At 36.2% G+C, this 27,960-nt stretch overlaps 1 protein-coding gene and 2 long non-coding RNA genes across 6 annotated transcripts in view; 2 read left to right on the top strand and 1 right to left on the bottom strand.

Annotated features, from left to right (window-relative positions):
* Nucleotides 1-27,960, top strand: part of LOC138751771 (uncharacterized) — a 692,174-nt gene that overhangs the window by 238,717 nt on the left and 425,497 nt on the right. The window lies entirely within an intron of this gene.
* odad2 (outer dynein arm docking complex subunit 2) overlaps nucleotides 1-27,960 on the bottom strand; it is a 355,511-nt gene that overhangs the window by 163,887 nt on the left and 163,664 nt on the right. For 3 of the 4 annotated variants that reach the window (XM_069914511.1, XM_069914512.1, XM_069914513.1), the window contains one exon: nucleotides 24,696-24,938. In XM_069914511.1, the coding sequence (XP_069770612.1) occupies nucleotides 24,696-24,938 (243 nt within the window). Of the gene's footprint in view, nucleotides 1-17,514; nucleotides 17,602-24,695; nucleotides 24,939-27,960 lie in introns of those variants that run through there. The other variant, XM_069914514.1, reaches the window with a different exon arrangement.
* On the top strand, nucleotides 72-25,910 carry LOC138751767 (uncharacterized). The gene is made up of 3 exons (XR_011350170.1): nucleotides 72-168; nucleotides 18,028-18,119; nucleotides 25,441-25,910. It is a non-coding gene; the product is annotated as an uncharacterized lncRNA (long non-coding RNA).

Below are 27,960 nucleotides of genomic sequence, written 5' to 3'. Positions count from 1 at the left end.
TAATTGACTTGTGTGGGAAATATTTATTTTCAATACTTACTGTAGATGGTCATAATCAAGTGAAACACTGATGTGACCACTCCCAGAAAAATGTCCAAGCAAAAGCCACTGCAGATACATCATTTATTCTGGAGTTAGACTGCAATTCTTAGTACATGTTACACACTGGTAACTTTTTTGGAGTCTCCATGATTCATAGATATTATGATGTTTTAAATGCAAGCAGTGTACACATTAGAAGATATTTTAAATGATTGTCCCTTCAAAAGGGAAAGATTTTTTTCTAATAGACGTACCAAAACAAAATTTCATTCTTTCACATAAAATGGCTAAAAAATAGACACCAAAATTAGTACATTTTCAGGGCTCCAAGGTGATTGTTGAAATAAACCAATTAAAAGAATTGCTGGGTGTTGAGGAATATATAAATTAGAAGTTGTGCAGATGGTATCAGCAAATCCAAAAGAAATATAGAGATGAATTGAGAGAACAAACCTATGGCAGATGGTGTTCAATGTGAAGAAATAGAATGTCATCACTTTGGACCAGTTACAGAAGAGGTGAAAAGGGTCTGACATATACAAGTACAAAAATTGTAAATGTTGTAGTTACATTTTTTAAAATCAAAATAGCTAATGCCTCATTTGCCAGAAGATCAAGTTAAAACGCTGCTAAATTTTTTAGATTTGCACCCAAGGCCCTGTACAAGGGCCTGAATCCAATGATATGCTTGAATTCTATAATGATAGTTTAAATTTAAAAGAAATTTAAATTGAAACCTGGATTGAAAAGCTGGCACTGTTAATGGTAAATTTGAAATAATAGAATATCATAAAAAACTATCTGGTGCTTTCCTAATACTAGGAAAATAAATCTACTTTCCTGGTTGGAGCTATTTGTAGTTCTAGACACATAAAATGATTGGCTCTTAACTATCCCCTGAATTGGTTTAAGAAACTATTTAATTAAAGGGTTAAATAGGAATGGACAATAAATGCCAGTCCTGCCAGAGACATTCACATTATATGAATAAACAAATAAAAATGAAAACAATTTATTGCTATCAATTTCTTTATGAACTGACAAGAGTGTACCCATGCAGGCCTTCAGGGCTTCCTCATTTTTATGTAAATATTTTGTTTATGAGTTGATTTGCTTTCTACAGATTTCAACTTGAAAATGTTTATAATAAATTTTTACTTTTTCAATATATTTTCCATTTCTTCAAACAGTTGTTAAAACATGAAGGAATCTTGCATGCTATTTGAATTAAATATTTTTAATGCATATAAAATTGCAGTTACATAGTAATGCAGATTCACTAACATATTTCATCTATCAATCCTCAATTCTTTAGTTAAGTTTCTGTTTCAAGCCATTCCTAAGATAATTTTAAGATCATAATCAATTATAATGAGACAAATAACTGAAAAATAAAAATTGCTGAAGCATCAATAGAAAGGATATATTATTCTTAGGTGAAACAAAAAATATAATAAAACTAATCAAGTACCTTTTCAAAAAATACTAACAGCAAGGCTTTGAACAACTATTTTGTGTTGGTCTTCATGGTGGAGGATATGCCTAACATGCCAAAGAGAGATGTTATAGATGTGATGGGAGTGAGGACCTCAATATAATGTACTGTATATCTAAAGAGCTAATGTTGGAGGGACTAAAAGTTGCTAAGTCCTCTACTCCTGATGGAATGCATCTCAGGGTACTGAAAGAAATGGCGGAATTTATAGTGGAGCTATTTGTGACCATTTACTAAAATTCTTTGGACTTCGGAAAGATGGCAAATATCACCCATCATTTAAAAATTAATGCTGGATTTAGGAAGGTAACTATAGGGCAGTTAGCTCAATGTTTGTTGTTGGAAAAGCTATAATTTAGGAAGAAATAATGAGACACCTGGATAGAAATTGTTCTGTCAGATAAACATTGCTTGGATTCGGGAAGGGCAGGTCTTGTTTGATAAATTTACTGGAGTTATTTCAGGATATAATGAGAGTAACGAATAGAGGGAAAAGTTGGATGGTATGTACTTGGAATTTCAGAAGGCATTTGATAAAATGTTGCCTAAAAGATATACATAAGGATGCAAGTAGTTAGGGATAAAGTATTAGCCATAGAGGATTTGTTAACCTATAGAAGGCAGAGAGCTGGGATTAGTGTATATTTTTCTGGTTGGCAATCAATGGAGTGAAGCAAGGGCCAGTGCTGGGGCTGTAACTGTTTATGATATACATTAATGATTTGAAAGAGGGGATTGTGTTGTACATTACAACAGGACATAGATAGGATGAAGAGTTGGGCAGAGAGATGACAAATGGATTTCAATATGGATAAGGATAAAATTATATACTTTGGAAGGTCAAATTTGACATTTGAAAAAATGTCAATGACAAGATTCTTAATAACCTATGAAAACCATCAACACTATCCACAGCACCTCCAACCTTCGTGTCATCTCCAAACTTACTGACCCTCCCTTCCACTTCTTCATCTAAGTAGTTCATAAAAATCATAAATAGCAGAATTACAAGAACAGATCCCTGCAGAACTCCACTCTTCACTAATCTCCAAGAATGTGATTTTTCTATTCCCATCTCTGGCTTCTGCAGGCAAGCATATTCTGAATCCACATAGGCATGTTTCCATGGATCCCACACCTCATAACTTTCTGAATAAGCCTTCCATAGGAGATTTTGCAAATACCTTTCTTAAATTCATATGCACCACATCCACTGTCTTAATTTCATCAATTTCTTTTAACACCTCCTTGAAAAACTCAAATAGGCTCATGAGGCATGACCTACTCCTCTCAAAGGCACACTTTGAGAAGACTATGCTTCTCCAAGTGTTTGTAAATCCTATCCCTAAGAATCTTCTCCAATAGTTTGTCAATCACTGATGTAAGACTGGCTGGTTTATAATTCCCAGGATTCTCCCTATTACCTTTCTTAAACAAGGTGACTACATTTGCCATTCTTCAATCTTCCAGCACTTCTCTTATGACTAAGGAAGACACAAAGGTCATTGCCAATGTCCCAACAATCTATTCCTCTGCTTCCTGTAATAAGTCCCATGGACTTATCTGAACAAATGTTTTTAAGAAAATCCAGCTCTTCTTCTTTCTCAATCTCGATATGCTCCATTGGAAGCCTGTTCTATACTGATCTCATATTCACCAAAATCCGTCTCCTTGGTAGAATTTATTTATGATCTTCCCTTCCTCCTCTGCCTTCAAGCATACATTTCCTCTTTTATCCAGGATATAGACAGGATGCAGATTTTGGTGGAGAGATGGCAGATGGAGTTCTATCTGGATAAGTGTGCAGGGATGTACTTTGGAAGGTCAAACTTGAAGGCAGAGTATGTGGTGAATGGTACAATTCTTAACAGTGTAGAGGAACAAAGGGATCTTGAGGTTCAAGTACCTAGACCCCTCAAGGTTGCTGCACTGGCCATTAAGAATGCATATGTTATGCTGTCCTTCATTAGTAGAGGGATTGAGTCAAGAACTGTGAGGTAATGTTGTAGCTCTATAAAATTCTGGTTAGACCACACTTGGAGCATTGCATGCTGTCTGGTCACCTCATTACAGTAAGAATATAGAAGCTTTACCAGAATGTAGCCCAGAATGGAAAACATGTCTTAGAAGCTAGGTTTTTCTCTTTGGAGCAACAAAGGATGAGAGGAAACTTAATGAAAGTATATAAGATTATGAGAGGCACAGACAACCAGTACCTCTTTATCAAGCTGACAATAGCAAATACCAGAGAAAATCTGTTGAAGTTGAGTCAAGGAATGTTTAAGGGAGATGACAGAGATTTATTTTTTATACAGAATGTGGTTGGTGCTTGGAATGTGGTGGTGCAGGCTGGTACACTATGGATATTTAAAAGACTTTAGATAGGCACATGGATGTAAGTAAAATAGAGGGTTATGGGTGTGTGGAAAGGTTAGATTGTTGTGAAATACATTTATGTAGGTCAGCACAACACTGTGCGCCAAAGTACCTCTTCTGTGCCGTAACGTTCTGTGTTCCAAGTTTGATATTCAATGCCTCAGCCAATGAAACCAAGCATTCCATACACCTTTTATATGCCCCTATCTTACTTGTGTTACTACTTTCAGGGACCAATGAACTTGTAATCAAAGGTCCATAAGTATATCAGTGCTCCTAATGACCCTGCCTTTTCTGTCGATTTTTGCATTTTACTTTCCAAAATCCAACATCTCTTACCTTTCTAAATTAAAATCCATCTACCATTTCACCACCCACGCTTTCAATGATCTATCCTTTGCTATATTTTTTGATGGTCTTTCTTGCCATCTACAATGCTACAAGCTTCGTGTCATCTGCAAACATTCCTATCAAACTCCCTGTACTTTCATCTGAATGATTAAACAATAGAGGTCCCAACACTGGTTGTTATGAAACACCACTGGTTACAGACCTCCTATTAGATTGCAAAGGGTTTAATCTTCTGGATCAGCCGACCATGAGGGAGCTTCATGTTCAAATTCAATATCATCTGAATGTACATTCTATACAGAACCAGACAATACAGTGTTTCTCTGTACACACCTACACTCATAATATACAGCACATAAAAATCACATATCTACATAAAGATATCGTATAAAATAAATATATAACTATTTTGGAATCATTTAATTGTTTCATTCACAGAGACCATCGATTACAGGATGTCATTCATCAATCTCACATCCTGGGGGACGACACTATTTTCCAGCTTGACGGGCTTGATCCTGATGCTCCTGTACATCCTTTCTGATGGTAGTAGGTCAAGGATGCTGTCAGATGGATCCTCAATAATTCTTGGAGCCCTGTTTAAGCATTGCTCCTGGTGAATGTTGTCCATAGAGGACAAGGAGAACCCAGTGAGCTTGTCAAATGCTCAGGCTCTCCCCTGCAGAAAACCATGCTAACTATCCCTAATAAGTCCATACCTTTCCAAATGCAAGTAAATCATGTCCCTAAGAATTTGCTCAAATAATTTGGGCAGAACAAATAGTGTAGTGATTAGTAGGATGCTATTACTGCGCCAGAGACCCAGGTTCAAATCTGGCACTGTCTGTATGGAGTTTGTACATTATCCCCATGTTTGCATGGATCTTACCCAGATGTTCTGGTTAACTTGGGCATAATTATAGGCAACACGGGGTTAAATGGCCAGAATCAGTTTCTACTGTAAATTTAAAAAAAATTAAAATTAAAAATAATCTTGCCTCACTGATGTAAGGCTCACTGGCCTATAATTTTCTGGTTTCTTTCTATTACCTTTCTTAAACAATGAAACAACATTGGCTATTCTCCAGTCTCTGAAAACCACCTGTAGCTATATAGGACACAATGATTTCCATCAATGCTGCAGCAATCACCTTCTATGCCTTGCACAGTATCCTGGGTTATGCATAAATTCACCTCTTTGATCTTCAATGGACCTACCCTTCTCTGGCTATTCCTTTGCTCCTGATGTAAAATGCCCTGGAGTTCTCCTTAATCCTATCTGCCAAGTACATTTCATGGCCCATTTTAACCCTTTTAATTTCAAGTTTTTCTTTCCCATTCCCTTTGTATTCCTTAATGGATGTCCTGTTTCTGCTTTCTATATTTTATACATGGTTCCTTTATTTTATTGAACAATATATCTTGTCATGCAAAGTTTCTGAACCTTAACTTCCCTATTTTTTATCCTTACAGGAACATACTAGCTCTGAACTCAAATCAACTGGCCTTTAAAAGACATCCACATGTTAGATGTGTGTTTACCCTCAAGCGGGCATCCTCCATTTCTGCCTAATTCTGCTATTGTTACCCTTTCCCCAATTCAGCCCCGAGAATTAGTTTTGTCACTAATATTAATTAACTTAAAACTGATGGAATTATGGTCAATGTTCCAAAAATATTTCCCACTAAGATTTCAATCACTTGGCAAGGCTCATTTCCCTGTGTTAGGTCTATATGGCCTCACTCCTCATTGGATTATTCACATAGTGCTTCAAGAAATCTTCATGGACGCACACAATAAATTCTGTCCCATCAAAGATCCTGATGCTAAGGGAATCCGGTCAATACTGGTGAAGTTAAAATCACTCACTAAAATAACCCCATTGTTTTAACACCTTTCCATGATCTGCCTGAATATCTGTTCCTCTAGCTCCAGTTAGCTATTGGCGGGCCTATAGCAAGACTACATGATAGTCATTTTACCTTCCATGTTCCTGAGCTTTATCCATATAGCTTTGCAAGATAAATCCTCTGGAATATCCCCTCTTAGTTCAAGCAGGGACATTCTCCCTGAGCAGTAATGCAACTCCTCACTCCTTTCCACCCCTCATTGTCACATCTAAAACATCAAAATTAAAATTTAAAAATTAAAATTTAAAATTTAAATTCAAAATTATTTTTTTATTAACGATGAGCCCTTCTCAACTAAAGACACAAGGTACATTTGCAACACTTTCAAGCTCTTTTTGGACCACAGTTGGAGTATTGTGGTCAGCTCTGGTCACCTCATTATAGGAAGATTGTGAGAGTTAAACAAGAAAATCTGCAGATCCTGGGGTCAAGTGCAATACATAAATGTGCTGAAGAAACTTAGTAGGTAATTCAAGTTCCATAGGAAGTAAAGGGTAACCAACATTTCAGGCCTGAACCCTTCCTCAGGAATCTTTAGAAAGAGTGTAGAGGAGATTTACCAGGATGTTGTCTGGATTAGAGAACATGTCTGAAGAAAGGATGACAGTACTAGGACCTTTTCTCTTTAGAGCAATGGAGGCTAGGAGGTGACTTAGTAGAGATATAGAAGATTATGAGAGGCATAGATAGGGTGACAGCCAGCACCTTTTCAGAGGATATCCATTTGTTAGTAGCAAAAAGTTTAAGGGAAATGTCAGAGGTAAGCTTTTTTGTTTTACACAAAGAGTGGTGGGTTCAGGAATGCAACGCCAGGGATGGTGGTGGAGGCTGTTACAATAGGGGCATTTATAACAATCTTAAACAGATATATAGATGTAAAAAAAAGTTGGTTATGGGTTACAAGGTTGGGAAGAGTTAGATTGATGGGTGAATAGATTTATATAGGTTCATATCATGAACCAAATAGCCAGTACCATGCTGTACTGTTCAATGTTCTAAGTTTATGTAATGGACATAACATCATATTTTCATGTACTCATCCAGGATCTGAGGTCTGTCTTAACCACAATACTCATTCCATTAAAATAAATACATTTCAAACCATTATACTTGGTGTGTTCATTACCTTGGCCTACCTGTTTTTGCTCATAGACTTACTTGACCTTCTCTTCAATCACTCCACCTGCTGATCTGCTTCTCCAGTTCCCACCCCTTCTGCCACAATAGAATAAACACTCCCAAGTCACACTTGCAAATCTCCCTGCATGGATCTTAAGCAATGCCACTGCAGTCCAGGAAGCAATATTAAAATGGTGGGTTTACTGGTATTCTACAGTTTTAATATAATCGCAAGATAAACACAAGAATGATCTGCTGGAGAAACTTGGTGATTCAAGCAGAATTATCAATTTGAGAAACAGAATTATCAATTTGAGCCAGAACCTTTCATCAAGGACTTGTCCTCTCTCTCTTCTTCCAAACTATTTCTATTCTTCTTCCTTTCCCTTCCCTTGCCCCCTCATCAGATTTCAAAACTGGCAGCATTTGTCCCTACCTTTACCCAACCCAACCTATATGATGTGACTCATCCCTTTACTTCTCTCTCCTTCTATTTGGCATCTGGTAGTCAACTGTTTTTATCCATCATTCTTCACCTCTCCCTAGTCCATCAATCCCCCAGAAGCCACAGTCCTACTCTTCGTACCTTACACCATTACATCACTTTTTTTCTTTCACGCTTTAAGTTCTGATGAAGAGTTCTGATCTGAAACATTTTTTTCTCTCACTGATGCTGCTCAACCTGCTGAGCTCTTCTAACATTGTTTATATTTCCCTCTCTAATATAGCCTCTGTGCTTTTATATCTGTGTTGTGGATAATAAACGAAAGAATCCCATTTCTAATTTCTAATCACCTTATTGACCTGTCCTGCTATCTTGGATTTTTAGAGAAATGCACCCCACAGTTCTTCCACAGCATTCTATACCTTCTCTTGCATTTTGTACTTTCATAAATGTTCAGCTCCACATTTCTCTGGATTAAATTCTATTTACATTTTTCTGCCAATGGACTAGACCATCTTCATTGTTATGTACATTAAAGTTTTCTTCTACGCTGTCAAACTTTCTTTATTATTCTTTCTACATTTATGTCTAACTCAATTTATATACACTACAAAAAACACTGAGCTATGCAGAACCCCACTAATAACTACTTTCAGACATAAAAATACCCATCAACCATATATCGGATTCCTTCTACTTATTCAATTTTGGATCCAATTTACCAGTTGGACCCCATGAGTCTTTATTTTTTGACTCATCTGCCAAGTGGGAACTTGTTAAGAGACTTACTAAGTTACATAGAGATTTACCTCCACAAAATGAAGTATACAATGCTAAGCCTATCCATCTACATTAACATTTTCCTATTTAAACCTTTCAATGCCCCTTCGAACTCTGTAGCCTCTTCTGGCCTTCAAAACCCAACATTCTTATTCTCCAGTTTTCATGTCATATTTCTTCCTTTGCACTTCCATTGGTAGCCATTTCCTTGGCCATCTACTGTAATAAATCGTTGCAATAATTCACCTAAATTTTCCTTTCATTAGATACCTACTTATTAATGAGTATACTTTTTAAGTGTTTGCAAAGATATCAACCTTTAGCATCATTGGTACATAATTTGCAATTCATTCTCTTATGTAGAAATGAAATGTGTGGTTCAAAGCAGATTTCAAAATGTAGAGGAAATTATGGCAAAGGATAACTCAGTTGACAAATGAATTGCTGTACATGTTGTCTACATGGACTTTAGTAAGGCCTCTGACAAGGTCCCATATGGAAGGTTAGTCAGGAAGATTCAGACACTATGCATGTCGAATGACTCAAAGACTTGTTGACTCAAACCAAGGCGTTTATTAACAAAAGACTGGAGCGTAGTACATCGAGGTCGACCAGTCCAGACTGACCTGGGTCTGGTTAGGTGCAGCCCTTTATGACCTGCCAGTATGTGTGGCTACGGCTCTCAGCCAATCACTATCACTATATGCAAATATATACAAATATATACAGTGGTGATAGGATCCCATACTATCACAAATAGTAAACTGGATTTGACAATAGCAGTATGGGAGAAAGCAGAGAGTAGTGGTGGATGATTCCTTTTCAGACTGGAGGCCTGTGACTATCAGTGTGCCTCAGGGATCTGCGCTGGGACCATTGTTGTTTGTCATCTTCATTAATGATCTGGATGATAACGTGGTAAATTGGATCCACAGGTTTGCAGGTGACACTAAGATTGGAGGTGCTGTGGACAATGAAAAATGTTTTCAAAACTTGAAGAGGGATCTGGACCAAGTGGAAAAGTGGGATGAAAAGTGGCAGATGGAATTTAATGCAGACAAGTGTGAGTTGCATTTTGGAAGGACAAACCGAAAAAGGACATGCAGAGTAAATGGTAGGACACTGAGGAGTGCAATAGAACAGAGGGATGTGGGACTACAGATACATAATTCCCTGAGAGGCATCACAGTTGGATAGGGTTATAAAGAGAGCTGTTGGCATATTGGCCTTCATAAATCAAAGTATTGAGTACAAAAGTTGTACAAGACATTGGTGAGGCCAAATTTGGAGTATTGTGTGCAATTTTGGTCAAATAACTAGAGGAAAGATATCAATAAGATAGAAAGAGTGCAGAGAAGATTTACTAGGATGTTGTCCAGTCTTCAGGAACTGAGTTACAAGGAAAGATTAAACAGGTTAGGACTTTATTCCCTGGAGTGTAGGAGAATGAGTGGAGATATGATAGAGGTATTTAAAGTTATGACGGGGATAGACAGAGTAAATGTAGATAGGTTTTTTCCACTGAGAATAGGTGAGATACAAACCAGAGGACATGGATTAAGAGTGAAAGGAAAAAAGTTTAGGAGGTACATGAGGGGGAACTTCTTCACACTGAGAGTGGTGGGGGTGTGGAATGAACTTCCAGCTGAAGTGGTGAATGTGAGCTCAATTTTAACATTTAAGAGGAATTTGGACAGGTACATGGATGGGAAAGGTATGGAGGGCTATGGACTGGGTGAAAGACAGTGAGACGAGGCAAAAAAATGGTTTGGTACAGAGTAGAAGGGCCGAAGTGGCTTGTTTCTGTGCTGTAATGCTCTATGATTTTCCAACTTGTCCTGCAGGGAAAACAGGGTCTCATCTGGGGTCTAAATATATAATTTTGTTGCAGGGTAAAACATCACTATCATTACAAAGGTAAATGTGAACTATTCCTTCTGAAATGAATTATTCATCTTCAAAGAAATTAGTTCCACTTTTTAAAATTTGCTCTTTTTCATTTCATAAGAATGGTCAAATTGAGATATTATAGACTGTGACAGAGTATTTAGAGGTGGTTTGGGAGGAATTGTTAGAGCAGCTTGCACACACACATTTTAAAACACAGAATATTTGCAGGACTTTTGCAGAAGGCTTTTTGCAGGAGGCAACAAAGTATCAACAGCAGCTTGCCTGGGAGAGCATGTGATCTTTGCGGGCAGAGGAGAAAAGTTTTGCTCTCAGAGAGGGAGGGCGTGAAACAGAGAGAGAGGAGACAGAAATCAGTTCCAAAAGGGCAAGATGGCAAACTTTGGAAGGCTGCCTGGTCAAAGGAGGAGATTGGCAGTCTGAAAGGTGACCTGAGAGAAAGAGGATCATCTGGAGAACCCTGAAGGGGGAAAGTTTTGTCAGCAAAACTGATTGAGAGGGAATCAGTTGCGGATGTCCTGGGAAATGAATCTCTCTCTGAAAACCAGCAAGAACCTTCTTGAGTGGTAACCATTTGCCTGTTAAGCACCAAAGCCTGGTGAACTTTATTAATGTTAACTTCTGTGCACAGTACAAGAATTGCCTGCAACCAGTGAGATTGGGCTGTAATCCAAAGAACTTTTCTAATCTTAAATATACATTACACACACCTGCTCTTAGTATTAGAGGGGGGATTAAGTGGGTTAAGTAAGTTGATAGTAATAATTCCGTTTTCTTGTTCAAATATAATTAAAACCAACTTTTGTTTAAGTGACCCTGTGTTGGGCATATCTATAGCTGCTGGTTTTTGGGGTCTCTTGGACTCCGTAACAAGAGAGTATACTTTGTTACCTGACTGCAACAGACCAAAAATATGGAATAATATTTATTTGTAAGACTGGTACATTGGAATCATTTATATAACTGAATTGATTTAAAATCTGGGATTATTTTCTTAAACATGACTAATGCATATTTTTCTGTGTGTGGGCAAAATCATGGACAAAAAAAATGGCAGTAGGCCCTTCACCTCTTTAATGTTGGATCACAACTCTTTGAGGATTGAAGACAGGATATAGAGAAAATGTAAAGTTGGTCAAATAGCATATGTGGAAAGAAAAACAGTAATAAAAGTACTCCTTGTCCTAACCAAAAATCCAAAAAGCTGGAAAAACTTAGCACGTCAAGCAGCATGAGTGGAAGCAAAATGTCTAAGTCAACATTTTAACCCTGCATTAGATCAGAGAGGAAAGAGGAAAGATTGCCATTTATAGCAATGGAAGGGAGGGAGGAGTTAGACAGAACCTGGTAAGTCATAAGGAAGACCAGATGAAGAAGGTGGGGGATGATGGTGGGGGAAAGAGAGTGGAGATCAGTTGTTGTGAAAGGTGAATAAATGGACAGGAAAGTGTGCATAGGAGAAGTATATTGATCTTTGTTCTAGCCATCCTTCCTCAGCCTCCTCGCCACTTAAAATTTGCTTTTCCTTTTCCGTTCTGAAAAAGAGTCTTCAACTTGACAAGTTAACAGGTTCTCCTTCCAAAGATGCTTTGTGGCCTGCTGAATGTTCCTGCATTTTCTGTTTTCAATAATTAAGTCTCCCATGGTTACTGGGAAGCCAAATAGATGTCAAATACACAAAAATGTTGGAAAACTCAACAGCTTAAATAGGAAGTAAAAGGCAATCAAAATTGTTTAACTCCAGAAGGAAGTCAAGTTAATTTTTGCAATATTTGAATCCAAAAAATGCAACAGGTTGTGACAGAATGAGAAGAGAGATAGAAATTTATTAGAAATTCTTAGAAAGGCTTAAAATCATCTCTGCCATTGTGAAGGACATGTAACAGTGGATAAAAAAAGCAATGAGAAAAAAAGTGAGAATAAACTAGTGAAACATAAAAATTGTTATTGCTTGAATCTTAAGCGAACAACGAGATGCTGAAGGAATTCTGCAGGTCACACAGCATCCATGAATGAAAATGGTCAGTTAAGATTTTGGGATGGGAGCATTTATCAAGACTCAATAAACTTTTGATAAAGACAGTTTTTTTTTCTACTCATGGATGCAACATGACGTGCTGAGTTCCTCAAGCTTTTCATTGTTTGCTCATAATATACTAACTTGAAGGCAGGGAATGCCCAACGCTTGCATTGTTGAATCTACAGGATGAAATATCACTTGGATTGTTAAGTATTGGTGCAGAAGAAAAATAGCTCTGTTTCTGCCAGTACTCAATTGCTGCCAATTTTAGAGGAGCCAGCTATAAACAAACAAAGCCTGTTTGCTATTTAATGCATAATTCAATATCTTATGATATACAGAGCATCTAAACTAGCCCAGATCATAAAGACTAATTCAAATGCTTACATTCCATCAGGCCCTGATGACATACCTGGCAGGGTTCTGAAAATCTGCGCCAACCAACTAGCTGGAGTGTTCATGAACATTTTCAACCTCTCATTCCTACAGTCAGAGGTTTCCATCTGCTTCAAAAGGGCATCAATCATCCTGGTACCCAAGAAGAGCAGAGGGAGCAGGGTCAATGACTTTCTCCCAGTAGCACTAACTTCTACTGTGATGAAATGCTTTGAGAGGCTGATCATGGCCAGAATTAACATATACCTAAGCAAAGGTCTGGGCCCACTGCAAGTCACCTATCGTTACAATCGCTCACCACAGACACAATATTACTGGCAAACCACTCAGCTCTGGATCACCTCTCAAACAATAGCTCATACATATGGCTGCTCTTCATCGACTACAGCTCAGCCTTCAACACCATTATTCCCTCAGTGTTGGTCAAGAAGCTACAAGCTCTGGGCCTCTGCACCCCCTCTGCAAATGGATCTTTGACTTCTTCATTGGAAGAACCACAGTCAGCACAAATTGGAAACAATCCTTACTGATTACCATCACAGGCACACCTCAAGAATGTATGCTTAGCCCACTGTTCTCCTCATTATACACCCATGACTGGGTGGCCAGACACAATTCTAATGTTCTCTACAAGTTTGCCGATGACACAGTTATACCAAAAAAAGACAGAGACTCTTTGAAGGTTTCTTCTTATTGACCAATTTCTTTATTAAATGTGGATTATAAAATAATAGTGAAATTATTAGCAAATATATTAGCAAAGTATTTACCACAATTAGTACATTCTGTCCAGACTGATTTTATTAAAGATAGGTATGCTTCTTTTTTTTAAACTTTATTTATCATTCAAAGTACAGATAATAAGTAACATATATAACAATAAACCATAGACATGAATTTAATATTTTATATATATAAAAAAAGAAAAGAAAGAGAGAAACCCCCCCCCCCTTCAGCCAACTCTCCTAAGGAGAGCCATAAAGAGAAGAAAAAGAAAACATTAAGAAAAAATTAAGCATAGAAATTAAGATCTAATCAATGTAAATCAAAATGTAAATATTCTGAATATAACAACCACCTATTAATAAAGAAACTATAGTTATCACGTGAAACAGATGTAATTTTTTCCATTATTAAACAATATTTCATCTCATTATGCCATCTATTAATATCAATCATATTTGTATCTTTCCATGTACTAGCAATACATTTTTTTGCTACAGATAAAGCTAAATATACAAAAGCAAGTTGAAACTTCTCTAATCCAAAACCTTCTAGAGGTTGCAAACTACCCAATAAAAATACTGTCAGATCTAAAGGTATTTTAATCTTATGCAAGTATTCTAGAAACAATTGAACTTTCTTCCAAAAAGATTGAATATAATGTAAAAGATTATAATTAATCATTGCATAGCGTGCATTTATCAGTCTCAGTCCCTCTTCAATTTCATATTTTCTTTGACATTCAAATGTGTTTCTTATAAAAAAGCAACATCAATTTTCATTTTCTTAACATACGCCAAAATGCACTTATGCTTATAATCGGACTGTTTAAACCTCGAACATTAAAAGTAGCAAACCTCAACTTTGACATATCTACTGATATTACTAAAAACTAATAATATTGTTATATAAAAATTCAAAGCAATGTAAATAGGCCCTCCAATAGGAGAAAGCAAAACCACAAATTAAAGACTAAATAAAGTGAAAATAAAAAAATAATCAAAAGAAAGAACCCCCCCAAAAAAAACTACCAAAAGGTAGTAACCCCTAAACAAAACTTGGGTGTGGATCACCCACCATTGGCTGATGACTAATAGAACTTAGAGCCAATCTCTCCCTCCCCATTTGAACAAAGAATAACATCAAAATATCATAATGACATATAAAATAAGGTAAGAATAAATAAGTTCTTCTATTCATCCAAGAGATTCCAAACTCGGAGACCCCATTTCCAGAGAAGTTGGACTCTTTCCATTCCCATTTCTCCCATTTCTGCCATTTCTTCCATTTCCAGAACAACTAGATTTTTCTTTAGGAGACAATGGTGGACTACATCTTTGTCCTCTTGCATCTGGCAATGAATCAGCAAAATTCATTGCTTCATGATCATTCTCAAAAAACCGAGATTGAAATTCTCCATAGAACACCTTCAACACTGCCGGATAGCCAAAAGTAGACTTATAGCCTTTACGCCACAAAAATTCTTTAAATCGACGCCGATGCTGAACAACCTCTTGACTCAAATCTGGATTTAAAAAAACTCTACTATTCTGAATCAATAACGGAGCCTGTCGTTGTCTCGCATTTTGCACTACTAGACGAAGTATTGCTTCTCTGTCCAAATAATTCAAACACTGAATTATCACAGGTCTCGGTGGTTGACCAGGTAGAAGTGCTCTTCTTAAAGCTCTATGAGCTCTTTCCAATACCAAGCCTCCAGAGAAAAATTATATAATAATCCTGTAGCAAGAGTGGCGACAAATGGTCAAACTTCTTCCTTTTTTAAAATTAACGCATTCAACTTGTCAAGGTTGTCCTTTGTTGCCAGCCCTATTTGCATTGGTCATTGAACCATTAACTCAGGCTATCAGGAAGAATGAGAATATTACAGATGTAAGGATTGGACAGGATGAATATAAGATTAATTTATTTGCTGATGATGTTTTGATATATTTAACTAATCCGGATCAATCTTTAATTTATTTGCAAAATTGTTTAGAATTATATGGTAAATTATCTGGATATAAAGTGAATTGGGATAAAAGTGAAATACTACCAATTTCTGAAGGAAATTACAATCAATCTAGACAAATTAGTAAATTTCGATGGACTGATAAAATTAAGTACTTAGGCATCATGATTGATGTAAATTTTCAATCATTGTATAATTTAAATTATGTACCATTAATGAGAAAGATTAAAGTGGAATTAATTAAATGGAAAGATTTACCTTTAACTTTAATAAGTCGAATAAATTGTATAAAGATGAATATTTTTCTGCGAATTCAATATTTGTTTCAATCGATTCCTTGTTCTCTTCTGAAATCACTTTTTCAAGATTTAGATAAAGTAATTCGAGAATTTTTATGGAAAGGAAAATTAGCAAGAGTAGTGATGCATAAATTGTCCTGGCAGTATGCTTTGGGAGGTTTGCAATTACCTAATTTTTAAAATTATTATGAAGCAGCTCAATTAAGATTTATTAATCATATGTTAGATATTTCAAACCCTCCGAGTTGGTCTAGGGTGGAATTGGCTGCGATATTGGAACTTTGTCCCCATCAGTTTGTATTTAAATGGAATATTGTCTTTACTACAGAAATATAATGTACCAAGTTTGCCGATGACACCACAGATGTTGGTAGAGTCACCAATGGCAATGAGGAAGCGTACAGGAGGGAGATAGATTAGCTCATTGAGTGGTTCATGCCACACTCTTGCGCTCAATGTTTGCAAAATCAAGGAGACGATTGTGGACTTCAGGAGGAAGTCAGGAGGGGGACATCATGTGATGCCCTAGGGTTAGGCCATGAAACCTAACCCTCCTAGGAAAACTGTAAAAAGAGTTATGCTAAGTAATATTTTATGTGATCAAAAGTAATCTAAGGTTCAGTTAAACATCTACACGACAATACTAGACGTGTCTCAAAAAAAAAGAAAAAATTGCTGCTGCCTTACCTGGAGCCCGTTGCGATGAGAAGACAAGGAAAGAAAAGGGGCCTACCTTTGGAGAGAAGCAAGGAGCTAGCGCTCGCACTGCTCGCAGGGTGAGGGATCCACTAGAAGGCCCCTCTTTTGTCATTGCTCTCTCGCAGTAATGGAACGATAGCGTTGAAGAAGAGGAAACCAGAAGTGATGCAGCGTGTATGTGGAAACAATGGAGGCCCTCAGCAACGCCGACAGAAGAGGACTCGGGCTCACAGATATTGGGAAATGAAGAAAATGAAGATCCAGAAGGAGGAGAAGAAGAAGAGAGGTGGTAAAGATGATAAAAAAAAACAACTGGAACAGTAGCAACTAGATTTAAATCTAAGACTAAGAATATTTCAAATAATGAACTTTGAGCAAATGTAAGAGGAGAAATAAGTAAAGTACTTGAAACTGTTAATAAAATAAAGAAAAAAAATTGAATGTTAGAAAATTCAATGAAAAGAAAGCAAGAAGATGTTCAGTAAGTAGAAGATAAAATAACTATTGTAGAAGACTACTACTGCTTTAAATATGGAGAATAAGAAATTACAGCAAAAAGTGGATGTAATGGAAAAATTGAGTACGAGAAACAATATTAAGATTGTTAGTCTTAAAGAAGATATAGAAAAGCAAGATATGATTGTCTTTCTCCTGGAACGGCTTCCTGAAATGCTGGGGCTGAATATTTTGACCATCCTATAAAGACTGAGAGCACACAGGGCTCTCAGATCCAAACCGTCTCCAAATCAAAATCCACAATCTATATTAATTAACTTTCTCCAATACCAAGATAAAGAGAAGATTTATCTCTGGTAGCAGCAAGGGCGAAATCGACATGAGGCCCACTTGAGAATCAAGGTATAAAATTCTATTTTATTATGATATAAGTGCAGACTTATTAAAAAGAAGAGAATTCAACCCAGTTAAGAAGATTTTATGGAAGAAAGGTTATAAGTTTGTTCTGCATCATCTTGCGACTTTGAAGATCTTCATACCAGGTGAAGGAAATGTTATTTTCGAGCTATGTGGAAGTGGAGGAGTTTGCACAAAGCATTCCAGTTGTTCCTAGGAAGTGAAGAGAGTGAAGATTTATGAATGCTTTGAATCTGATGGACTATTTTTTTTGGGAGTTTTACTATGAGATGTAAATTAAGACACCTTATATTGACTACTTTTCTCTTTACTACTGATTTTTTGGTGTATTGTATGCTTTTTCTTTCAATTAAGTATAGATTTAAGATTTAAAGGATTTTTAAGTAAAAGTACCAGGCAGGTTGGGGGACAAAGGTGTTTTTGACTTCCATTGTATCATGTGGGTAGTTGTGACTCCAGTCACAGTCCGTAAAATAGAGGTAGGTGGTGTTGGATTATATTATTACAATACCTATTGCTTGGGGGGGGGGGGGGGATTTTTTTCGATTTATATATAGTTATATGCATTGTTATAAGTATATTTTGAAAATATTATTTTTTATTTTTCCCATCTTTTAGTCTTGACTGCCGGAGTAGAGGCATGTAAGTACGTTGGGATGAGAGTCATGGGAGGAAGATTTACAGCCAGAGGTGGAAGAAAGAGTTAATTAGTAAGTGAGTAATACAGTTAAATTCGTAAATTATAATGTTAATGGTTTATGTAGATCTGTGAAGAGGAAAATATTATTAACATATCTTAAGAAGATAGGTGTAGATAAAGCCTTTTTTGCAAGAAACTCACTTAAATTTAATTAAAGAGAGATTTGGTTGGATATGTAGTTGCTTCTTCTTTTAATTCTAAGGAAAAAGGTGTGGCTATTTTGGTTAAAAAATAATATTTCAATTGAAATACAAAATTCTGTGAGGGATCCTGCTGGAACATATGTACACTGTCAAATATTTTCAGAATTATGGATGTATCTTAATTTATATGCACCAAATATAGATGATGAGAGATTTATTCAAGATAACTTTATGAATCTAGCAGAAGCACATGATAATATTTTGATAGGAGGAGATTTTAATCTTTGCTTGTCTCAGTTTTAGATAGAACTACACGAGGAACAGTAAAAACTAAGGCAGCAAAAGTAACTTTGGTTTTAATCAGAGATCTAAATTTGATAGATACCTGGAGAAAAGTTAATCCCAGAGAGACTACTCTTGTTATTTGAATAGACATGATTCTTATAATAGAATTGATTTATTTTTAACATCTGCACAAATACAAGGAAGTAATATTAGATGTTGAATATAAAATGAAGATATTATTGGATCATTCAACATTGTTAATAAATATAATAATGCCAGACAATGGAAAATCAGTATACAGATGGAGATTGAATTCAACATTATTAAAAAGGAAATATTTTTGTTATTTTATCATAAGGCACATTCAGTTATTTTGTGATACAAATCTGAGCTCGGTGAATGATAAATTTGTAATATGGGATGCCTTGAAAGCTTATCTGAGAGGGCAAATTATAAGCTTCACTATAAGAATTAAGAAGGACTATATTAAAGAAATTGGAACAAGAAATAAAAATATGGGAAAAAAATCTTCAGAAACAAAGCTCAGTAGATAAGCATAGGCAATTGATGAATAAAAAACTTCAATGTAACACATTATAAACTTATGGAACTGAAAAAAATGATTACAGGAACTAAACAGAGGTATTATGAATTGGGTGAACGAGAACATGAAGTACTTGCATGGCAATTGAAATCTGAGCAGGCCTCATGAACAATTAATGCATTTTAAATGGTTTGAATGTTATTAGTTATAAACCTTGAGAAATAAATGAAACTTTCAAAAACTTTTATTCTAAACCAGTGGTTCTCAACCTCTCTTTCCACTCACATACCACTTTAAGTAATCCCGATACCATCGGTGCTCTGTGATTAGTAAGGGATTACTTAAGGTGGTATGTGAGAGGGGAGAAAAGGTTGAGAACCACTGTTCTAGACCAAATAGTTACTGAAATATTTTGCTTGAGAAAAATTGTTATTGGCCCATTTCCTTTGGAGTTATGAAACTATGCACATAACAAGTCAATTAGGTATGATTAAAACAGTGGTTTTGAACCTTTTTCTTTCCACTCACAAACCACCTTAAGCAATCCCTTACTAATCACAAAGCACCTATGGCATAGGGAATACTTAAAATGGTATAGAAGTGGAAAGAAAAAGGTTGAGAGCCATTATTCTAAACTATATAGCTTGGAATATTTAATAAAATAGATAGATATTTATTGAGAATAAATTTGCCCACACTAGACTTGGAACAACAAATAGAAATAAGTACACAAATTACACAATTAGAGGTCAAGGAAATGATAAGTTAATTACAAAATAATGTAATCGGGGAGGATGGTTTTCCACCTGGATTTTACAAATAATTCAAAGACTAATTGATTCCTATTTTTATGGAAATGCTGGATCAAGCATCAAGAACCTATACTCTTCCAGATTATTTTTCAACAGTGATATCATTGTAATACCAGAAAAAAAGGATAGAGATCCTTTGAAACCCTCTTCTTATAGACTGATTTCATTATTGAATGCAAATTATAAAATACTGGCTAAAATATTGGAAACCTGAGTCACTAAATTACTGCCTAAATTAATAAACATGGACGTGATAGGATTTGTTAAAAAGAGGCAGTTGGCAGAAAATGTAGCCAGATTAATTGGTATTATACATTCAGCATAAAAGAGGAAAGAATTAAATGTAGCAGTGGCATTGGATGGGAAAAAGGCTTTCAATGGATTGGAATGGGACATTTTGTTTAAAGTATTACATAAATTTGGGTAAGGACAAATTTTTATAAATTGGTTCAAGGCATTATATAAAAATCCTAAGGCAAAAGTAGCAATTATTTGCTGGGATCTAGTAAACAAGATTGTCCTTTATCCCTAGTTTTGTTTATAGAGCCACTGGATGAAATAATTAGGAGTGATTTAGAAATTAGAGTATAAAATTAGTTTATTTGCAGACAATGTTTTGATCTATATGAATGAACCAGAGACTTTCTTGTGTAACTTACATTTAAATTTGGAAGAATAAGAATAAGAAATGTTGGGAGGAGAAAGTAAAAAATCAGATGGTGCAGTGAGTTTTCGGGTCAATGATAGTCTTAAGAAAATTACAAAGAAAAAGAGTGGGCAGAAAAGTCAAAAGAAAAGGTTACAGAAGTCACTAGATATTAAAAGAACAAAGAGCATAAGGGCACTTTATCTGAATGCCCGAAGTATTAGAAATAAGGTTAGTGAACTTGAGGTGCAAATCGGTACCCATGCCTATGATTCGGTAGCCATCACGGAAACATGGCTACAAGGTGACCCTAAATGGGAATTAAACTTTCAAGGGTATCAGGTGGTGCAAAGAGATAGACAGGATGGTAAGGGAGGTGGAGTTGCACTCTTAATCAAAGACGAGCTCCAGGCAGTAGTGAGGAATGATATAAGATCTAAAGAGCATAATGTTGAGTCCATTTGGGTAGAGATAAAGAATAACAAAGGGAAAAAATTGTTGGTGGGTGTTATCTATCACCCACCAAATAATGATAGTTTAGTGGCACAGGAAATAAATAGAGAGATAAGTGAGGCATGTAATAATGATACGGCAGTAGTCATGGGGGACTTTAACTTCCACATAGATTGGGAAAATCAAGTTGGACGTGGGAGTCTAGAAGAGGACTTCATAGAATGCATCCGCGATAGCTTTCTTGAGCAGCATGTTAAGGAACCCACAAGAGAAAATGTTCTCCTGGATCTAGTGTTGTGCAATGAGATAGGTAGAGTAAATGATGTAAAAGTCAGAGACCATCTGGGAAATAGCGATCATAGTATGATTGAATTTCTCATTCAGATGGAAGGGGAAATAGTTAGATCTAAAACTAATATAATATGCTTAAACAGGGGTGACTACCATAAGATGAGGAAGGAATTGGGCAGAGTGGACTGGGAGCACAGGCTAATTGATGAAACAGTTGAGGAATAGTGGAAGATTTCCAAAGAAATATTTTGTAATGCTCAACAAAAATATATTCCGGTCAGGAAAAAGGGCAGCAAGAGGGAAAAATCAACCGTGGTTAACAAAGGAAATAAAGGAGAGTATAAAATTGAAGGCGCAGGTGTATAAAGATGCAAAGAGCAGTGGGAAACTGGAAGATTGGGAAAACTTTAAGAGACAACAAGGGGTTACAAAGCGGGTAATAAGAAATGGGAAAAAGGATTATGAAAGTAAATTGCCACAAAATATAAAAGCAGAAAGTAAAAAATTTTATAAATATATAAAACGGAAGAGGGTAGCCATAGTTAACATAGGACCCTTGGAGGATGAGAAAGGAAACTGGTAGCAAAAAATGAGGAAATGGCCGAGGCATTAAACAAATATTTTGTGTCAGTCTTCAAGGTGGATGACACGTCCAGCATGCCCAAGTGCGGAGTTAAGGATGCGAATGTTGGGGAGGGCCTTGATAAAATAGTTGTTACAAAGGAAGTAGTGATGGAGAAACTAATGGGACTAAAGCCAGACAAGTTATAGTTGATGCATTGGTGGTCATATAGCAAACTTCCTTGGATTCTGGGCAGGTCCCGGCAGACTGGAAGACAGCAAATGTCACGCCACTTTTTAAGAAGGGATGTAGGCAGAAGACTGGAAATTATCGGCCAATTAGCTTGACGTCTGTAGTTGGAAAAATGCTTGAAGCCGTCATTAAAGATGAAATAGTGAAACTTTTGGTACGTAAGGGTTCAATCAGGCAGACGCAGCATGGTTTTAGAAAGGGAAGATCTTGTTTGACAAACTTGTTAGGATTCTTTGAGGATATAATGGCTGCGGTGGATAGAGGGGAACAGGTTGATGTTGTATATTTGGATTTCCAGAAAGCGTTTGATAAGGTGCCGCACAAGAGACTTATCAGTAAGTTACAGGAAAGTGGAGTCCGGGGAAGTATGTTGGCCTAGATTGAAAATTGGTTGTCTGACAGGAGGCAGAGAGTCGGGATAAATGGGAGTTTTTCAGGTTGGCAGAGAGTGGTAAGTGGGGTGCCGTAGGGGTCAGTGTTAGGCCCACAACTATTCATCATTTACATTGATGACTTGGAGGAGGGGACAAAATGTGGTGTAGCCAAGTTTGCGGATGACACCAAATTGAGTGGAAGAGCAAATTGTAATGAGGATGTGGAGAGTCTGCAGAGGGATATAGTTAAGCTGGATGAGTGGGCAAAGGTCTGGCAGATGGAGTACAATGTTAGTAAGTGTGAGGTTATCCACTTTGGCAAGAAAAATAAAAGAGCTGAATATTATTTAAAGGGTGAAAAACTACAGCATGCTGTTGTGCAGAGGGACTTGGGAGTGCTTGTGCATGAATCGCAAAAAGTTAGGTTGCAGGTACAGCAGGTTATTAAGAAGGCAAATGGAATGTTGGCCTTCATCGCTAGAGGAATTGAATTCAGGAGTAGGGAGGTAATGTTGCAACTCTATAAGGTACTGGTGAGTCCGCACCTGGAGTACTGTGTCCAGTTCTGGTCTCCATATTTGAGGAAGGATATACTGGCTTTGGAGACGGTCCAGAGGAGGTTTACTAGGTTGATCCCTGGGATGAAGGAGTTGACTTATGATGAAAGATTAAATCGTCTAGGATTATATTCGCTCGAGTTCAGAAGAATGAGAGGAGATCTTATAGAAACTTATAGGATTACGAAGGGTATGGATAGGATAGATGTAGGAAGGTTTTTTGAGCTGGCCAGGGAAACTAAAATGAGAGGACACAGTCTCAAGATTCGGGGGAGTAGACTTAGGCCAGAGATGAGGAAATGCAGGTAGCCTTAAATCTGGCTTTCTGAAATCCAGAAAAATCTGAAATTCGGAACACACTGTTCTCCAAGGGTTCCAGAAAAAAGATTGTGTTCCTGTTTTTGTAATAAGATAAATAAGGAAATAGGAGCAAAAGGAAGTATATCACCTAAACCACATTTGATTCAAAATAATCTTATACCTTTTACTAAAGATGATTGTTTTTTAAAATATTTGGTTTCATAATGACATTGAAAATATAGAATATGGTTATGAACAAGGTCAATTGATGTAATTTCAACAGTTCAGAAATATTCTTTTTTGCTATCTTCAATTGAGGGGTATTTATGGGGAAAAATTAGATCCAAGAATGCATTTACCAGCTTGTAGAGAGTTGAGGGATCATATTAGGAGAGGTTATGCTAAGAAATTTATTTCTGCAATGTATCTTTTATTACAAGCAGCCACTATTAAAAAGGAAATACATAAATCCAGACAAAAATGGGAGGTTGATTTAAATATTACAATTGTTGAGAAAAGATGGGCAGAACTCTACTAAGACTGTATGACAAATATAAATGTCAGATACAATTTATTTCAATATAATAATTAACAACAATTATATTTAACACTGCAAAAATTGTGCAAAATGAAATTGGATTTATCAGATAGATGTTTTAGAAGTGATGAAGAAATAGGAACCTTTTTGATTTCTACTTGGTCATGTTCCAAAGTTAGAACTTTTGGGACAGCTTTAGAAATGTTTTTGGAACAGATTACTGGGATTGTTATTCCACAAAATCCAGATTAATTTTTGTTGGGGAATATAGAAAGGACAAGACCTGAATTAAAAATATAATTTTATCAACTCACAGGACAAAAATGAACTCTAGAGTCTTGTTAACTCAGCCTGCGACATCACAGGCACCAGATTCCATCGAAGACATCATAAGAGGCAGTGTCTTAAAAAAGCAGCCTCTATCCTCAAAGACCCTCTCCACCCAAGCCATACCCTCTTCACTCTGCTACCATCGGAAAAAAGATACAGGAACTTAAAGACAAACACTCAGTGGTACAAGGACAGCTTCTTCTCCTCTGCCATTAGATTCCCAAATATTCAATGAAGCAAAGACACTGCCTTACTTTTTCATGCACTATTTAAAAAATATATTGTTGTAAGATGGTGTATGATTTTGCACTCTAATGCTGCCACAAAACACCAAATTTCGTGAAAATAAATTGTTCATGACAATAAATTCTGATTCAAAATACAATCTCTGCCTCAGCAAATAGTCAGTCTGACTGCTTCATGCAGGCAGAGCCAATGAATATTTTCTTGAGGAATGAGACATTCAGCAACCAATACGAAAATATAAAAAAGCACTTACGCCATATTTTCAGGATCAACAGCACATTCTCCCACTGCTTTGGTGACGTTTACAAGAAGAGCATTATTTGTTCCAGTTAGAAGATTAACTAATGGTTCGATTCCTTCAGACCTTCTTATAGCAGCCCGAATAGACCTGTCCCGTGCACATAACCCCAGTGCTCCTACAACATTGATAAGGACTTCCTCAGGTTGACCAACTAGTAGTTTAATCAATGTTTCAACAATTCTTAAGTTTTTAAACCTTTAAGAAAAAATAATATAAAAATTCTGAATTAGATAGTTACAAAATATTTTAGAAATATCTAAATAACCAAAGACTTACATGTGTGAACAGCAAATTGGGGACAATTCCACAAAATGGTTTGGTAAGCATGTGGATTGTCACTCTCAATATTAATTTATCTATATTATTAAAGAAAGATAACATTGCAAACTATATTTGCCTAAATTTACATGCATTCAAACAGAAAGTTAGAAAATGTAATCAATCAGCTAATAAATATGCACAAAAATAAGCATATTATTCATTTGAAAGCATGAATAATTAGATATTTCACTATTTTAACAGTGAAACAATTTACTGTGCTAGCTTATTGCCATTCTTTTTGGTCATGTTGTAAACAAATGCAATTGCATGCAATAAAAACTCCAGATCAGCATTGTTTGTTTTGTTTCATTGTAAAAACTGAAAGTTTACATTTGATTTGTTGACCTTACTTTACATTCTGTTCTCTTCTTTACAGAAGGAGGAATATTTCACTGTGGCATGTAAGGTGCAATCAGAAGAGCATGAGAAGGATCAAGTGGATATTACATCAAATCATGACAACATATTTTTATAGAAGATCAAATATGTTTTACAAATTTGCTTCAGTTCTTCAAGGGTGTAATAGAGAGATTTGATAGAGTGGAACATGTAAACATAACATAGTGCAGTTGGATTTCCAAATGGCACTTGACGAGATGGTGCATAAAAGGCTCATGGCATTGGGAATAGTGTGTTTGTATGGATTGAAAACTAATTATCACTGGAAGACAGAGGGTTGAATGAATTGATCTTTTTCAGGCTGGAACACCCCAGGATCTGTTCATGGTTCTCAATTGTTTACTATGTACATTAATAACCTAAAGAACAGTCAGGTTGAACAATATTCATCTTTGTTAATGATGTGAAAATAAGTGGAAGGACATGTTGGATTGAGAATATTATAACTAGTGGTATGAGTTCAGAGGACTCCAAAACCCAGCAGCAATAGAAATTCACCAAGACAATGGTTACTTAAATAAAAGTTACTTTTAATTTTCTTTAAAAATAGTAACATCTTTAACTTATTACTATTAATTTAACCCCCTTCTAATTCTAAGCACACGTGTATGTAATGTTTATATGTTCAGGAAAGTTCCCTGTTTCACTGTCCAATCATTCACTTGTCACTTCTCCAAGTTCACTGGTATCAGGCAATTCTCATCCTGTGCACAGAAATCAACATTTATAATTTCCACCAGGCTCTGATGCTTTATGTTAAATAGTTACTGCTCAAGAAGGTTCTTGTTGGTTTCAGAGAGAAATTTCATCCACAGCACCTGTCAAAAAATTCCAAGGCTAGACCCATCCATAAGTGTAGTTAAGGTTAATGAGAGTGCCTTGTTAAAGTAGTGTCTTTGCCAGCATTACTTCCCAAAGCCTGTAAATCGCAATGATGATCTCTGTGCCTTCTCCCATGTGATCCCTGACCTTGCATTCTCTCATTAATATGATTCATTTCCTATTTTTTAGCAATCTGAGTGGTAGGTATAGGTGAAGGCCTATATGTGAAGGCACATAAATTTTGTAGTAAATCCAAGGAAGGCTCAATGTTAAATATGAACAGCCTGTAAAAAAGCAATCAGCCTCTAGTGAAGAAGGCAGACAAATATGGCAGTTTGCGCATGTATGTTTGTTAAACAGCAGGGATCTGGTTCAAGTCTTGAAAGCTGATTGGCTCTGAGTAATCAACACCTAGTATTTTTGGACCACTACTGAAAATTACATGTAAACAATGGAAACCCTCATGTATTATTATTGACATTATTGGATACAAGTTTTGTACTCAAAACTTGACCAAGTAAATATAGGTCAACGAAAATCCTAACAGAAAGTTATGGAACAGTCTCAGAGTTAGGGTTAAATGTATTTTTAACTACATAGTGTTTTCTCCAACTCTATGAATTCAGATTTCACAGACATACTTCTTTGTTTTTAAATGTATTTTTAAAAATAACTATACAGGGCTATTATTTCAGTAACTTTTCACTTTGTCATAATAACTGCTAGATGCAAATTTTGTATATCGAGATAACTTTATGCTGTTTGAATAGATGGTTAATTTTTGAAAGATTATTTAGTCTACTGGAGTTGAAAAGCATACAACTGTTATTTTGATTTTTTTAAACTTTGATTCCTGAGATACCCAATTTAGCTTTTTATCCTAAACTGATATCATTTAAGTTCATTTGTCTGTTTTGTTGCAGCTTTTTTTTAAACATTTAAACATAGATAGGTGATTTTAACTCTATTTTCCAGGGAGTAATTAGGGAATTGCTATGGATTAGATGAGAAAAGTGGGGGGTGGGGGCGGGGTGTGGTGGGGAGGGTGCCTAAAGGAGAGGAACCAACCTGAATTGCTTCCTAACAACAGGGTGCGATTTCCTTAGGAAGCAATGCTGTCAGAATATGGTCATCTCAAGTGTCCAGTGATATATGGCATTTGTGAATACTAGACTTAATTTCTCAAGCAGCACTCTAAAGGGATATTGCCTGGGGAATGCTACAATTGCATAGCCATCTGATGCAGAAGTTGACTCATTAGAAGGTGCAAGAAGTCATGACAGGAGCAATATCATCAGACTGCAAAACTAACAAGAGAATAGTTTCTCTGAAAACTGATCATATTAGATTAGCTTTCAATTTCTGTAATGCTCAACTGTAGAGTTTCCAGACCTTCTCCTATCTGTTAGAGACAAATCTTTCAAGGGATTGGCAATGATGTTTTGACCATGACTGTATCTTTACTTGGTTTCTTAATTCAAGATTTCTTTTTTGTCAAGTAATACTACACAAAATTGCTTTCTTCCTACCGTAAGGCAGACAGTCACCATTAGTGTGGCCTGGCGCCCTTACAAGTATGAGAGAAAGGGAAGCAAAAGAGAGTCCCTTCAGAGTTACTGAGTGTCTATGGATTTGTCTCCAGTGCTACCGCAACCTCTGCAGCCATAGAACTATA

This window comes from Narcine bancroftii, chromosome 1, assembly GCF_036971445.1.
Source record: "Narcine bancroftii isolate sNarBan1 chromosome 1, sNarBan1.hap1, whole genome shotgun sequence".
Taxonomy (NCBI): Eukaryota; Metazoa; Chordata; class Chondrichthyes; order Torpediniformes; family Narcinidae; genus Narcine; species Narcine bancroftii.
This window is presented reverse-complemented; position numbering and strand designations above follow the sequence as displayed.